This window comes from Leucoraja erinacea, chromosome 31, assembly GCF_028641065.1.
Source record: "Leucoraja erinacea ecotype New England chromosome 31, Leri_hhj_1, whole genome shotgun sequence".
Lineage (NCBI taxonomy): Eukaryota > Metazoa > Chordata > Chondrichthyes > Rajiformes > Rajidae > Leucoraja > Leucoraja erinaceus.
In genome coordinates, this window is record NC_073407.1 from 17,302,138 (window position 1) to 17,318,876 (window position 16,739).

Here is a 16,739-nt window from a genome sequence, read left to right on the forward strand (position 1 = left end):
GGAATAGGTTAGTCGGCCCTTCGAGCCAACACCGTCATTCAATATCATCATGGTTGATCATCCAAAATCAGTACCCCGTTCCTGCTTTTTCCCCATATCCCTTGATTCCATTAGCCCTAAGAGCTAAATCTAACTCTCTCTTGAAAACATCCAGTGAACTGACCTCCTTTGCCTTCTGTGGCCGAGAATTCCACAGATTCACAACTCTCTGGGTGAATATAGCGGGCTGGTTATGACTCTGATATTTGAAAGTGCTAATAGGCTCCAATGCTTGCTGTTTTTATATTTACAGGGCACCTATACTTTGGGTGAACAGAAGTCTACCACTGTGGGGAATTCAGGTGAGTGAAAAAAATAAAAGCTAACTGACATCAGGGAAGATTTACTCCAATCTCCATATGTACCGAAGTATAACTGTGTTCTTTTTGTGATGTTGACTCTTGTTTAAATGTGCTATTCTACTCACTTGGAGCAGATTCACATCGTATGTATAGAACATAGAGCGACACAGGAATAGGTCCTTAGGCCCATAATGTCCAAGCTGAACATGATGCCATGATAAATTAATCTTATCTGCCTGCACGTAATGTATATCCCACCATTCACTGGATATCGACGTGCTTGTCAATAAGACGCATAAACACCACTATCGTATCTGCCTGCATCACCTTCCCTGGTTAGGAGAATTGATTTGAAAGATGTGATCACTTCATGCATTTTCCGTGGTTGATCATCTTCTTGCGTATGGCGTGCACAGCCTAAAGTTGTAGGTCAACTTGTTCTATTTGATCTATTTTGTTTGTGCACGTCGGGTTGATTGCATTAGTCGAAACAGGGTGGACCACGTGAAGGTTGCAATCTTCCACCCCAAGTGATTGATAATGGACCACGTCAGTCTGATCTGAGCAGCGGCTAAGACATGTTGCAGTCATACTGTGCATAAAATGTAGCCTGTAACCCATTCCTCACAAGCGCAAGACTGTCTCTAGGCTGAGAGAGACCAGGCAATAATGCGCTTTCACAACAGGATTATAAAACACAAAGTCGGAAGATGAATTTTGATTTACCTGATATGGAATATTCACACACTTCCAGCAGGAGACTAATTGACCCATTCAGTCCATGCTGGCTTCCACAGCAATTCCATCAATCCCGTTCTCCATGTAATCTCTTCTTCCCCCCCTGCCCACAATTCTTCCTTTGGATTTTCCACCTATATTCGGAATAATTTACAATTCTTCCATCAACTGGAACATTTCTAATAGGTGGGAGTGAGCCACAGCACCCAGAGGAAACCCACGCAATCACACGGAGAGCATGCAAACACCACATAGACAGCACCAAAGTCCTGGATAACAGGAGATGTGAGGCAGCACCTCTACCTGTTGCATCACTGTACCACCCATATACTAATGAGTTTAATAGCATACTATTCATGCTCTCCATGTGATCAATGTAATTAATTATCCTGGATTATGATTTACATATTTTATGGCAGATCAAACTCCCACTTGCAACTACATTGCATATTTTCAGCAGCATTTAAAATAAATAATGAATCCTATCTAAATATTGCTCTGATTGATTCAATTTAACTCTTAAATTAAGCTAAATTTTTACCCCTTGCTGATAAATTCCTGAACACGTGTTTCGTCATTCACCAAAAGGTGTTTTCCATTGTGGGAATATATTGAACCAACGACATATATATTTTCGAACTCCACATCTTGCCATCGTGTAGCTGGGATTTCCTCCATGTTTGACAGACGATTCACAGTAAACATCTCCCTTCATTCCTGGAATACATGTAACATGGGCAAGAATTTCTTCTTGCATGTGTGTGGCTGGAAGATGATCACTTTTTCATATAATTATTTTAATTATGATTAGATTACAAATGTGGATGAAAACCTGACATGCATTATACTTATGTTGAAGTGGAGAACTTGCTGTCTTGTGTTCAGGAAATGTGCTTTATCCAATCTCAAAATACCAAACCTTCATTGTACCAATTTCCATGCTAATATAAATTCAATGTGTAGAGTCTCACACTCGAAACATGAACTGTTTTTCCTTCCACAGATGCATCTAATCTTCTGGGTGTTTCAAGCATTTGATGGGGTTTTTCCCGATTTCTAACATTTGCAGTTAGTTATTCCTGATTTTTCACAAAGTGAATTGTTCATCAGCCTGACAATTTAAAAAAAAAACTTATGAAACTATAGAAGGTCTGCCTGTCTTTTTGGGCTTAATTAATGCAGATTTGAAGTGTCTGTAAATCGTTCACTCAAATATGCCTAAACTTAACAATCACAGAAGTTTTATAAAAAATCTAGTTAAAAGTGGGAGAATTTAGGACTAGAGGTCATAGCCTCAGAATTAAAGGATGTTTTTTTGGAAAATTTTCTTTCGTCAGAGGGTGGTGAATCTGTGGAATTATTTGCCACAGAAGGCTGTGGAGGCCGTCGGTGATATTTTTAAGATGGAGATAGATAGATTCTTGATTAATACAGGTGTCGGAGGTTACGGGGAGAAGGCAGGAGAATGGGGTTAGGAAGGAGAGATAGATCAGCCATAAATGAATGGTGGAGTAGACTTGATGGGTAGAATGGCCTAATTCTACCCCTATTCCTATGACCTTATGATATGGATTAGATTTAAATCAAGGCAACAGTTGTGATGGGACCTGTGTTAATCCATCGGTGCCTGGAACGGATTGCCAGGGGTGGCGGAGGAGGTAGATGCGGAAGTGCCTTTTTGGATAGGCACATAGTTATGCTGGGAAAGGAGGGGTGTGTGTGTCACATGCAGGCAGGGGATATTAGTTGAAATTGGTATCGTGTTTGGCACAGACATTGTGGGCTGAAGAGCACAGTGTTATGTTCTGTGTTCAACTCTGTCTCTACTTTTTTTTGACAAGGACTTTTAATAGTGAAAATAGGTAATGTGAAAATTGCCCAGATTTTCCAGTCAGTGGAAAATACATATCACCTGGCATAACCTAGCTGACCACTTCCCCTGTGTACTTCTGGCCAGAGTTCTTCAAATCTGGTATCTAATCAGGAGGGGTTCTCACCACCACCTGAAAGTGGGAAATGCAATGAGGAATTTAACAAACAGCTTGAAGAATCCTCAGTGAGACGTGCAGATTCCAATTTGAGGTGTATCACATTAAATTTAATTTAATTTAACTATAATAGAGCAAATGAAATGTGGAATTAAAGGAAAAAATGTAGAGGCACAACAAGAAACAATTTAAAAGAAAATTAATTTAAAGTTTTTTTATAAACAGTAAACAAAACCTCCAACTGTAATTACATTCAGAAAAAAATAGATTCTGTAAGATTCAATTTGCACGGTCAGAGGCAGATTGGCAACAATTTTGACTGATGACACAGCAGTAATTATAACTGATGGATTCTTGTACATTGGAATACCGTAGATTATTTTTGCTCCAATGCACCAGCTTTGCGTTTACCTTTTATTAAGTAGGAACGCAAGTTAACTCTTATTGTTGCTATTAATTTCTCTCCACAGGTTACAGTGGCTTTAATTAGCTTTCTGGAGACTATGCTCCTCACATATTTAAGTTACAAGGTAAGAGCTCATTCTAAATAATCTCTCTTTGAAAGATAAATAGCTTCAACAATTTAAAACCCAATTCTGATGCATGAGCTGATGGCCATATATTTTATATTTTTAATATTCAGTTGATTCCATGAGGTTCTTCACTTGTGTTCGGCTGAGTGTTTGTTCAACTTTGGCAGATTTACTGCTTCATAATCCATTCTCATGAATTCGGAACAAAGTCCGACCACAAGAACTACTCCTCTGGCGTCTGGTAATCTATTCTGGTCCACTGTTACCAGAGCTGTAATGACCTTTTGTATTACAGTGACCATAAATGCGTACACAGAGGTCCATATAAATGTTTATAGAGAGGTCCTTATATAAGTTGATGGTCCTTCTAACAGACTGCACAGAGTATTTACAGAACCTATATTTATCAACATTTGGCAAGATTACTATATTTGCCCTGCCAGAATTTGAAATGAGATTCCAGCAGAGAAATAGCAGAGTACCAATAAATAACTGAAAATAACAGTATTTTATTTGTTGGTTGGGTTTGCTGAGTCTTTTTTGAAAGACCCTTTGGGAAACATGCAGAAAAAAGGCCACAACAGCAGCCCCAGGCTACTGAATAGAAGAGAAATTGCTGTCAGGACTATATCTTAGCAGGCGACAATGTGTGATAAATGATGGCACAGGTGAAGCCAAATGACCAGCTTCTGATAAGGAATCATAGGGGAAATATAAGTGGCCTCACATATGAAGAGACTTGCCATAACTCAAAGCTGCTGGTGTAACAATTCAAAAAAGTATTCCCTTTTGTTTTAATGAGAATTCTGAGCGCAATAAGTCTGTTGGTAATTCCAAGTGTCTTTCACCCTTTTATTCATCCCAGCCAAATACAACCCTCACAACATATTAGTAATGATCCAGCTATGATTCTCTTGTGTCTTCCTCTCTCACAATGCCTGTACACATAGAACATGGAACAGGAACGGGTCCTTCAGCCCACAATGTCTATGACAAACATGATGCCAAGTTAAACTAATCTCCTCTACCTGCACATGATCCATATAAGACCATAAGAAATAGGAGCAGAATTAGGCCATTTGGCCCTTGTGTCTGCTCTGTCGTCCGATCTATTTTTCCCTTTCAACTCTATTCTTCTGCCTTCCCTCTGTAATCTTTGATGCCCTTATTAATCAATAACCCATCAATCTCGGTTTTAAAAATACCCAGTTATTTGGCGCCACACCTATCTCTGGCAATGAACTCCACAGGTAAGATGGAGTAAACTTCTACCATAACCATACTTCTCTAATTCCTACTAGGTCGTGCATATGTAAAAGCCTCTTAAATACCACGACCATATCTGTCCACACCACATCCTGGGCAACGCACTCCATGCACCCACCACACTCGGTGTAAAAAAACTTGCTGCACGTCTTTAAACTTGGCTCCACTCAGCTTAAAGCTGCACCTTCTAGTCTTTGACATTTCCGCTCTACGAAAGAAAGATCTGACTATCTACTATGCTTCTCATAAACTTCTATCAGCTCTCTGCTCAACCTATGATGTTCACGAGAAAATAATAGATGTTTATACAACCTCTCGTAGCAAATGTCCTCTAATTCAGGCAACATTCTGGTAAACCTCTTCGGCACTCTCTCCAATGCTTACACATATTGGGTGGTGAATCTGTGGGATTATATGCCACAGAAGGCTGTGGAGGCAAAGCCAGTAGATATATTTAAGGCAGAGATAGATAGATTCTTGATTATGGGTGTCAGAGGTTATGGGGAGAAAGCAGGGGAATGGGGTTAGGAGAGAGAGATAGATCCGCCATGATTGGCTGGCATAGACTTGATGGGCCGAATGGCCTAAATCTGCTCCTATCACACGATCTTATGATGTTCCCTGTAATAAGTCAAACATAAATATACACAATTCTCCAATTGGGGCCTAACCCAAAGTCCTATATTGCTGCATCCTGACTCACTAACTCTTATACTCAATGCCCCAACCAATGAAGGCATGTGTAAATAATATATCCCAAAACATAATTAGACTGTCTCTTTCAAGACTGTCACAGGATCAAGGACTATGGGGAGAAGGCGGGAACAGGGTACTGATTCTGGATGATCAGCCATGATCATATTGAATGGCGGTGCTGGCTCAAAGGGCCGAATGGCCTATTCTTGTACATATTTTCTATGTTTCGTTGACACTGACTGTATCTTTCCTCACTCTTTTTCCTGATCTCATTCACATTTAATTTTACTCACTTCCTACTTCTTTCATGCTCACTTTTTCCTGCCTGTGTCCCGTCCCTACCACCTCCCAGTGTATCAGAAATGCCATATTGAAATCATTATCTTGGATGCATCAAATGGTGTTAGAGCTCCCTCTAATAGTACGTCCACTTTTTTTTCCTTATTCCCTGCAGCGGTTGATGGAAGCAGCAACCCGTTCTAATCTGCCTACCAGAGTCGACAAGAGCACAATTTTAAATGGGCAATATTCAGATTGTTGTTTTATCAAATGCATTAGTTGGGACTCCACTTCAAGGGGAACATTCCCGAAAACCCTCACTCACCCCAATTCTTATTGTTCTAGCAGCATTTCAAATAAGTTTCTTCACCCAATTTTTGTGACAAAGCTCTAATTTGGAAAGAAACCTGAATGTGTGCTCAAAGTTTATATCAATAATCATAAATTCTGTTATGTCACCCAGACATGTTTTAAATGTGAGAAAGTCGATTAATTGGAAGTGAGATTTTTCGTAGACTGTTAACTGATGTTGGGAATGAGAGATTCAGCTGAGAAAACATCCGTTTTCAGGAAAATCAGAATGATCAATACACTAATTTAGCAGTTATCTAAATACCACATTTTCATGGAGCCAACTGTAGAGATAATATTGATTTTTTAAATATAATTAAGAAGAATTGGATCATAATTTGAAGTTGGATTAATTAAAAAAGATAAATTGAGGCAAATTGAAGATACTGATTGCATACCTACCCTGCATAAGGGCAGGACACATATTCTGGCTTTGAACTAACATTCAGGTCCTTCTAATTAAAAAAAAATAGGAAGATGCGAATTCTTCGGCTGAACATTTCATAACTAGTCCACAGTTATCTTAACTTTAACACTTTAAAACAATGAATAGATGAGAAAGTGATCAGAGATATGTTAAAAGATTTGAATAGATTTACATAATTAAGAATCAGAAATATTGATAAAAATACCAGAAAAACTCCCCTATGTTTTTACATAAAAATATACTGCTTCTCAGATTCAGATTCAACTTTAATTGTCATTGTCAGTGTACAGTACAGAGCCAACAAAATGCAGTTCTTTTCATGAGACTAGAGTAGGTCGTGGTTTAATGCAGGAAAATAGGCCAACTTTAAATTAATCCTCATTGGTAGTGCAAAATGCGCCATACCGTGTATTGCATAATTAGCTCTGATGACTGCAAATATTTAAACAAGCATTTAAGTTCTGCACTGGAATGTTACCTTCGATTTAATGCTCAAACTCGGTAGTGGGAATTGAACCCCCAATTCGCCTAAAGGCACATTTAACTGAAAGAGTCATTGAGTGATAGTGTTGAAACAGACCCTTCGGTCCAACTTGCCCATACCGGCCAACATGTCCCAGCTACACTAGGCCCAACTGCTGCATTTGGTCCAAACCTGTCCTATCCATGTACCTGTCTAACTGTTTTTTAAATGTTGGGATAGTCCCTGCCTCAACTACCTCCTCTGGCAGCTTGTTCCATACATCTACCACGCCTTGTGTGAAAAATAACAATTTAAATCATTAATCTTGATTTAAAATAATGAAAACAAAGATTTTCCATTTATAATAATGGTCTAACTGCTTGAATGGGGACATGGATAGAAAAGGTTTTGAGGAATGCGAGCCAAATGTGGGCAAGTGGAACTAGCTTAGATGGGGTGTCTTGGTCGACATTTGCTAGTTGGGCCCAAGGGGACTGTTTCTGTGCTGTATGACTGAGTTCTTTCTAATTAAGGGTGAAGCAACTCTTGCCCTGGTGTTAATAGTTGGCAACGCGTTGTGTGCCAGTATGAGATGATTTGTCGCAAGTGCTGTATAAAAATTCTGTACTTTGGCTAGCTATCCCATTTCACTGTTGTGGAAAAAGCTTGAATTTGCCAGCCACATCAAACACTGTAAAGTAATTCATCAGTAAGCTCCAACCCCTGCTGAAAGAGAAAAATAGGTCTTTAATGCTGAAGAAGGGTTCTGATCAGAAACATCGCCAACCCATTCTGCACAGGTGTTGCCTGATCAGCTGAGTTCCTAAAGCACTTTGTAATTTGCTCAATTTTCTAACATCTGTAGTTTCCTGTGACTCCAAAAGGGCTCTTTATGATTGTTACTCCTCCCTGGACTGCCCTGGAGGACACTTCAAACATACACGCTTTCTCTACAACTAGGATTAATTGATTCTGAGGAGAGCTTGTTCAAATTTGACACCTCTCTCATCTCTAGTGCCACGAGGCTTTACACCATTAGATAAGACATTTGCAGGGACAGTTCTGACAATTTAAATGACCAGAATTGCTTTGTGAACTTGAATAATCACTACAGTGCAATATGGAATGCTGAAGAGTTACTACTTCACAGGATAAAGTGTCAAATTTATTAGATTGTTAAGTAACTATCAATGAAATCATGAGTGGCTCATGCACTTGGAGTAACGCTGTGAATTTGTTACGAGTTGGAAAGGGAGAGAATAGATTTATTCCTGCCAGTCTTTCCAACATGGTGACACCACCTCCATCTGGAGTGGAGTCTGACAATTTAATTTGTTTAAATCCTCTCAATACCAGTTTTACTGAAGTGCTTTAGAAATTTGGTTCAGAATGTTTACAATTTTGAGCAATAAAATTAACCGTCCAGCCTGGAAGATAACTGACCAGACAGTCATTGATTCCATGTTCCCGATGTTTGGTTTGATGACCAATCTGTTAGTCAACACTGCACCATCTCAAAGCCAGTCAATTTGGTTTACGTGAAGTGTTGTAGTCAGTTTTAAAGTTGGCAGCAGCTGAACTCAAATCCAGATATTGAGTGGAAAAATATATGTAAAATTAATTCACTGCATTCTGTTTCATACAGGGAAATATCTGGGAACAGATTTTCCGAATATCTTTTCTCCTTGAAATGATCAACACTGTTCCCTTCATTGTCACTGTAAGTAAATGTGAAACATTTATCTCTGACTTTTCAAAGCACTAACTGGATTGGCAATTTGTTGCAATTATGTCATTACTATTGGAGAAGCTTCAAGGGCCTGTCCCACCAGCATGCGACTGCATGCGGCAAGTGCGACCAAACCGGCAGCGGGGGCCGTGCTGAGGTCGAGTGATCCCCGTACAGGGCCTGTCCCACCAGCATGCGACTGCATGCGGCTAGCGCGACCAAACCGGAAGTGGGGCCGCGCGGAGGTCGAGTGATTCCGTACGAGCTGATGTGAAGTTCGAGCGAACTCCGCGGGTAGTTCGCGCTAGGCGTACACCGTCAAGACCCTGCGTACGGCGTCGAGACGGTGCGTGCGGCCTCAATGCGGCTGCGGGCCGGCAGGCCGTTGCTGCGTGGAATTTTTGAACAGTGTCAGTATTTCGGAGCCCCGCGCGATGTCAGGACCAGCTCCGCACAACTCCATACGGCTCCGGTGATCGAAGTAGGACCGGCCCCGCGAGGCCGTACGGCTCAAGCGACCACGTTAGGTCGCGCTTGCCGCATGCAGTCGCATGGTCGTGGGACAGGCCCTTAACTCTACCTAGTTCCAGGAGCAGTAATTTGTAAAAAATTATAGACTCACTGCCTTATAGATAGATATTCACAGATTGTCTTGATGAATACAAAGTGTTATTGATATTTCTTGTGTTCTTTATTGTAATTAAGATGACACTTAGTTTAGTTTAGAGACAGAGCATGGAAAGAGGCCCTTTGGCCCATCAAGTCCACAACAGGCATTCCGTTCCCACTAGTTCAATGTAATGCCACTTCCACACTGACTCCCTATACACTAGGGGCAATTTACAGAGCAAATAACCCACAAACCTGCACACCTTTGAGATGTGGGAGGAAACCGGAACATCTGGAGGAAATGCATGATCACAGGGAGAACGTGCAAACTCCGCACAGACAGCACCCAAGGTCAGGATTGAACTCGTGCCTATGGTGCTGTGAGGCGCAGCTCTATCAGCTGCTATACTTAATAACACAAGAGCTTTAGAACAACCTATTTACAGCTAGAGCTGTATTGTGTTACTGAGTTTGCAGAAGGGTCCTGACCCATAAAATCATCAGATGCTGCCTGACCCGCTGAGTTCCTCCACACTTTGTGTTTTGCTTAAAATTCTAGCATCTGCAGCCTCTTGTGTCGTTATTCTAGTTCTTTGCTTCTTCGTCACCCCAAGGTTTCATAACCTTGCGTTCAAAGATCTTTTATCAGGACCTTACTGATAACAGGTTATTGGCCCGAAGCGTAAACTTTCTCTCTCCACAAATGCCATCTAACCTGCTGAGTGTTTCAGTATTTTGAGTTTTAAATTTTATATAAAATTGTTCCGAATTACCTGGGCACTTGTGAAGTTAGAAAGCAAAATGGCTTTCTGTTACATGTCCAGTCTCTCAATCTCTGTTGCCAGATCCTTCTGTGTTCAAGATGATCCAACTGCTAATGAAATCTAATCTTGCAGAAATCTTCCTAAGCACAGATGACTTAACAATCAAAGCATTCATTTTTGACAAGACACTATAACATTTTGAAAATGTCTGCTGCACTAGATTTCTGCAGCAACTACTTCCTGAAGGAGATGCCATCTGTTGAACTGATCTTTTTCCAATCTGATCTTCTTATTTAAGGAGGTTAAGTGGCTCTAGAGGTGATAAGGCTGCAATGGAGTCATTACTGTAGAACAGCCATGAAGTGTTTTGAACGGTGTTTTACATAGCTTGATAACAAACCCTTTCAAGTTTCCATTAGTTCTTTTGAAGTCCAATACTTTGCACCACTAACTATCTTTGCCAGGCTGACATTATTCCAGTTTAATGGTTTAGGTTTATTACTGTCAGGTGTATCGAGGTACAGTGAAAGGCTTTGTTGTGCATGCTAATACTATATAAAAATGAAATCGAGTCAAACTCAAGTACAATAGGTAAAGCATAGGGGATGATACAGATTGCTGAATCTGCCCCTCTTCCTCTCTCTCTGTCACATCTATTATCTGTTTTCCATATAAAGCATTTTGATATGCTGCTTTTCTGTCAATACGATATTTGGTAATTGTTGATGTTTTGTGCATTTTCCCTGCGTGAGAGTCTTCTTTTTTCCTTGGCAGATTTTTTGGCCGCCCTTGAGGAATCTCTTCATCCCAGTGTTTCTAAACTGCTGGCTGGCCAAACATGCACTGGAGAACATGATTGTAAGTGATCAATTTTACCCTGCATCCTGTAGTTATCACCAAACACATATTGACAAAGACTCACTCATTCCTTATCCTCCTGCGCTCTATGGAATAAAGTCCTAACTTGCCAAATCTCTCCCTTTAGCTCAGACACTCAAGTCCTGCACTCTTTCCAGCTTAGTAACATCTTTCTTTTAGTAGGGTGACCAAACCTGAACGCAGTACCCCATATGTGGCCTCACCAATGTCTTGCACAAGTGTAACATAACATCCCAACTTCTAGACTCAGGACCCTGATTGATGGAAGCTAATGTACCAGTGGCCTTCTTCATCACCATATCGACCTGTAATTCTACTTTCAGGGAGCTGTGTGCCCGTACTCCCAGATCCCTCTGCTGTACAACAGTTTGTAGGCAAAGAGATTTTCTTCCCAGCATTTGCAATTGTAATTTTCACAATTTACCTAGTCATTGGAAATAAATAGTTTCATATGTTGGTTACTAAAGGATCAAAATTGGTTTGTTGTGGTGACAATTGGGTGAACGAACACGGACATTCACAGATCAGGGAGTGCTGATTCATTACTCCCGTCACGCTGAATATATATTATAGTGAAGTACATTGAACAAACTAGGTCTTGCAATTGCAGATTAATGCAGAGGATAAAAATACACAGTGAGGTAACTAGGCAACACCCACTTCCAGCTATCTGGTGGGGATCAGGACAAATGAACCATGCTGATTGCTATTGGATTCTGTTCATTGGGTATCTGTTACTCTGCTGAACTCTTTGGGCTGCATTAAGAAAATCAATCATAAGCAGGCTTCGACTTATGGTACAGAACACCATGTGCCAGAGGAACTCAGTCGGTCAGGCAGCATCTGTGGAGGTAATGGACAGGCAGTGTTTAAGGTCAGGACCCTTTGTCAGACCATGTGTTTAAGAAGGAATTGCAGATGCTGGAAAATCGAAGGTACACATAAATGCTGGAGAAAGTCAGCGGGGTGCAGCAGCATCTATGGAGCGAAGGAAATAGGCAACGTTTCGGCCCGAAACGTTGCCTATTTCCTTCGCTCCATAGATGCTGCTGCACACGTTGAGTTTCTCCAGCATTTTTGTGTACCTTTGTCAGACCTTGTTCTGTTCCTTCTACGTAAAATATCTGCTCATTTCCAAAACTATGCAATATAAATAGAGTGACCAGAGCTTTAAATCCTTCCTTAATGTTTCTCAGTTCGAGCTCTGACTTATTGAATCATAAGACCTGACATTTCTATACATCCCGGTTAGGAAGCTTTACGTTGAAAAGACAAATCCAACTTGACACTTCAATACAGCACTGAGGGTGGTTCACTGCAGGAAGTGGTGAGCAAGAAATTCTATTGTGTAGTGCAAACTGCCAACCAGCTGCAGACTGGAATTTTGCCCGGAAACAACAATCTCCAACTCACTGTGCCACAGCAATTATTTTGTGGAGGGGAAAAAAACAACACAAACTGCTGGAGTAAGGTAGCACCACTCGAGGACTTGTATAGATAACGTTACAGAAGGGGCTCATCTTCAAACTGATTGTAGTCGGGGGAAGAAAGCTGGAAGATAAGTGGAGGTGGGACAAGGCCTGCCAAGTAATAGGTGGATACAGATGAGGGGAGTTTGATTGTACAGGTGAGGAGGCAGCTCTTTGTGTCAACCAGCTTCTGTAGATCCTTGTATCGACAATGGCACACCGCATGTAACAAAATGCTGGAGTAGCTCAACAGGTGAGGCAGCAACTCTGGAGAAAAGGAATAGGAGATGTTTTGGATCAAGTCCCTAAGAGACTGAGCTCTTAGTCTGAAGAAGGGTCTCGACCCAGGACGTCACCTATTCATTTTCTACAGAGATACTACCTGTCCCGCTGAGTTACTCCAGCATTTTCTGTCTATTTACGTGTAAATCAGCGTCTGCAGTTTACACAGAAATTAAGAGCTGGGTATTTAACAATGGATATGGTTCCAGTTTTAGTTATCTGCCGTGATTCAAATGCACAATTTTCTTTCTTGATAAGAAACAAATGAACTGAAATATACTTTGAAGAAGCAAGGGACAGGCTCAATCTATAATGCTTTGTTCAGATGAGACGTTAAACCAAGGACCTGGCAGCCATTATAATGCATGCAAAAAGACTATTAAACTATTTCAGGAATTAGCAGATGCCACAGTTTTTAGTTTCACAGCCTTCAATAGCAGATCAACAAAAAAACACAGTGGAAGGCTCAAATTTGGAAAGAAACTAATTAATCTTTCCAGTTTGCAAAACAAAGGTCCCTTTTGTTAAAAATGTGGCACGTTCTCATTTGTATGTGGATCATCTCAATGGCCTAACAGAAATGTCTTTCCATCCAGAATGATTTGCATCGAGCCATTCAGAGAACGCAGTCTGCCATGTTCAACCAAGTTTCAATACTGATCTGCACTCTACTCTGCCTTGTCTTCACTGGGTGAGTAGAAAAATGTTCAACGTGTGCTTTTTAGGTTATTTCTTGAGTTTTCCAGTCTGCCAACCATGCTGTTGTGATGTAGCAACATTTTGATTAAGTTGGTAATATCCAGAGATGCTGCCTAAGTTCTCAGTATGGTGCTGCCTTCTGCCACTCTTAATGCGCACTAGGATAACTCCTGCTGTGCAGCACTCCCACTAAAGATGATGCCCTGACTTGAGTCATGCGGATGCCTGAATGCCAGTGATCTGTTGCACCACAAAGATTATGGAGATAACTGGAGGAAATGTTTTTAATTAATGTCAAAGATTCTTGATTAGTACAGGTGTCGGAGGTTATGGGGAGAAGGCAGGAGAATGGAGTTAGGAGGGAGAGATGGATCAACCATGATTGAATGGCGTAGTAGACTTGTTGGACCGAATGACCTAATTCTACTCCTATTCCTTATGACAAATTCCTCCACTGGCGATCGTCATACTTGGACCACACCTGGTTTACCGTGTGCAGTTCTGGGAACCAGCTACTGGAAAGATGTCATTAAGTTGGAAGGGATTCACCAGGATGTTGCCTGGGTTCACCATTGCCTGTGGGCTTGAGCTATCAGGAGAGTGTGGATGGGCTGGGACTTTTCCTCTGTGGGGTGACCATATTGAGGAGTACAAGATCACGAGGGGCATGGATTAGGTGGACGCTCAATCTGTTTCCCAAGGTAGAGGATTCTAAAACTAGATGATGAGAGGGGAAAGATTTGGGAAGGATATTGGGGCAGCTTTTGCACAAAGTGTAATCCATGTCTGCAATGAGTTGTCAGGTAAAGCCATAGAAGCAGATACAATTATGACTTTTTAAAATATTTGTGGAGAGATTTATGGATAGCAGACATTTAGAGCTGGATGGCACCATCTTCGACATAGACAAGGTGGGCTGAAAGGCCAGTTTCTATGCTTTATAGTTCGATGTCTGTGATGCTCTGGATTGAGTCATTACTATACCCACTGGTGATCTATTGTGTTACAAAGATCAAAGAGAAAGCTGGGAAGAATTTGAATAGTATTATTTCTTGATTGTACTATTCAGGTTTAACTGACACAGGCCCATAGTTTGTGCATGACTGTCTACCCTAGCAATGCTTCTCATAATTCTATCAGGTCTCCCCTCAACCTCCACACTCCAGAGAAAACAATCCAAGTTTGTCCAACCTCTAACGAGAGCTATTACCCTCTAATCTGGTCAGCGTAAACCTCATCTGCACCCTTTCCAAAGCCTCCACATCCTTCCTGTAATGGAGCATCTAATACTGCACACAACAACTTGTTCATGAATAGTGATGGACAGATAATGCTGGAGTAACTCAGCGGGTCAGGCAGCATCTCTGGAGAAAAGGAATAGGTGATGTTTTGGGTCGAGACCTTTCTTCTGACTGAGAGTCAGGGGAAAGGGAAACGAGAGATATAGACGGTGATACGATAGGATAAAACTTTATTCATCCCCGGAGGGAAATGGTCTGCCTCCGTTATTTTGTAATGCCAAAAAGTAACGATACAGCAAGTTGGGCCGGAAGGCCTGTTTCCCTTATTATTGTTACTATTTGCATATCTTTCATTCATTTGTTCTATATCTCTCTACATCACTGTCTATATCTCTTGTTTCACGTTCCATTGACTCTCAGTCTGAAGAAGATTACCGACCCGAAACATCACCTATTCCTTTTCCCCAGAGATGCTGAGTTATCCCAGCTTTTTCATAGAGGCATAGAGTGATACAGTGTGGAAACAGGCCTTCCGGCCCAACTTGCCCACACCGGCCAACAATGTCCCAGCTACAATAGTCCCACTTGCCTGCGCTTGGTCCATATCCCTCCAAACCTGTCCATCCATTTGTGTCTATCTTCAGTTTAAACCAGCTTCTGGACTTCCTTCCTAAACAATGAATCGTGATAGTAGTTAATTAAAACCCTGCAGTAATATTAAATCGCAAGCAAATGTGGGCTTCTCAGTCCAATGTGCATTTGGGTCACTTAGTTTAATATATTCCTGTACAACGTCAGTTTGATTTGAGTACAAATAATTCAAAGCAAAGACAGCTCACACTAACAACAAAATATGTTAAAATGATTATTTTTAATGTGGACATGTGCAAAAAAACCTAAATGTTGAAAATAGCTGCAGAGCATATCTAATCCCAAAGAATTGAAGGTTAGGAGACCAGTGCTCAAAATGAGGAACAATCAGAACATGGCATTGCCTTATTGGTGACGTTACCTAAATTATTTTATACTTCCATCAACCTTCTGAGGTGAAGTCTTTGCTTACTTTCCCATTATTAGTGAATTACTAGCTTTTGAAATGAGTCATCTTCCGGTAGTATAAGGTTGCTTCTCCTTCCTGCCATAGTACAAAGTAAATGTACGATTAATATTGCGCTGTGGAGGATGCAGTTTCCTTGCACAATAAATAGTTATTCTCCTTTGTTAAAATGCACCTTACGCCTTCCTATGACCCAGCATTTTGTCATTGTCATGAATGTTCCTGCTGTGCCAAATGTTCAACTTTTCATAGAATAATTGAGTCATTGGTACACAGAATGAAGCCATTCGGCCCATTCAGCCCTTGCTTGCTTCAAGTAGAGCAATCCAGTTAACGTCAATCCCCTGCTCTTTCTCAAGTGGTTTTCCCTCGGATGTTTCTCCAGCTTCCTTTGATAGTCCTGATTGATTCTGCTTCCACCACCCTGAGCTCCAGAACATACTGGATCACTGAGTGTACAAAAAGAACAATTCCCTCAAAACCTTTTGCACAACATTTTAAATCTCTATTCTCTGATCAACCAATTCCCCATTAACGGGAGCACGTTCTCTGCAATGAAACAAAATAAAAAAAGACGCGATCAATCTCCCTCTGCATTTTTGTTCAGACGAAGAAAACCCATTAGTTTCTCCAATTGAACCGTCTAACTGATTGAAGTTGGGTCTTTGATATATTTCAGAACATTTTTGTGTTATAAGCACCACATAAATGGCATTTTTTTTAAATAGATATCTTTTCGCCATTTAATTTTATTTCTAATCAGCAAAATGTCTCGGGCAAATTGTTTCAGGCATGTTTGCTGATACATGAATCAACAGTCTGTCGTTTGTTAGGAACGGCAATCAACTAGAAACTGGCCAAGTGATGGCACATTGATACGATCACGGCAAAAGCCCATCAACGCCTCTACTTCTTGAGAAGATTGAGG

The 16,739-nt window shown here is 40.9% G+C and overlaps 1 protein-coding gene across 7 annotated transcripts in view; it reads left to right on the forward strand.

The window, feature by feature from the left end:
- Positions 1-16,739, forward strand: part of kcnt1b (potassium sodium-activated channel subfamily T member 1b) — a 266,028-nt gene that overhangs the window by 155,963 nt on the left and 93,326 nt on the right. For all 7 annotated transcript variants that reach the window (XM_055660124.1, XM_055660122.1, XM_055660118.1 and 4 more), the window contains 5 exons: positions 293-341; positions 3,538-3,597; positions 8,728-8,802; positions 10,959-11,042; positions 13,411-13,505. In XM_055660124.1, the coding sequence (XP_055516099.1) occupies positions 293-341; positions 3,538-3,597; positions 8,728-8,802; positions 10,959-11,042; positions 13,411-13,505 (363 nt within the window). The remainder of the gene's footprint in view (positions 1-292; positions 342-3,537; positions 3,598-8,727; positions 8,803-10,958; positions 11,043-13,410; positions 13,506-16,739) is intronic.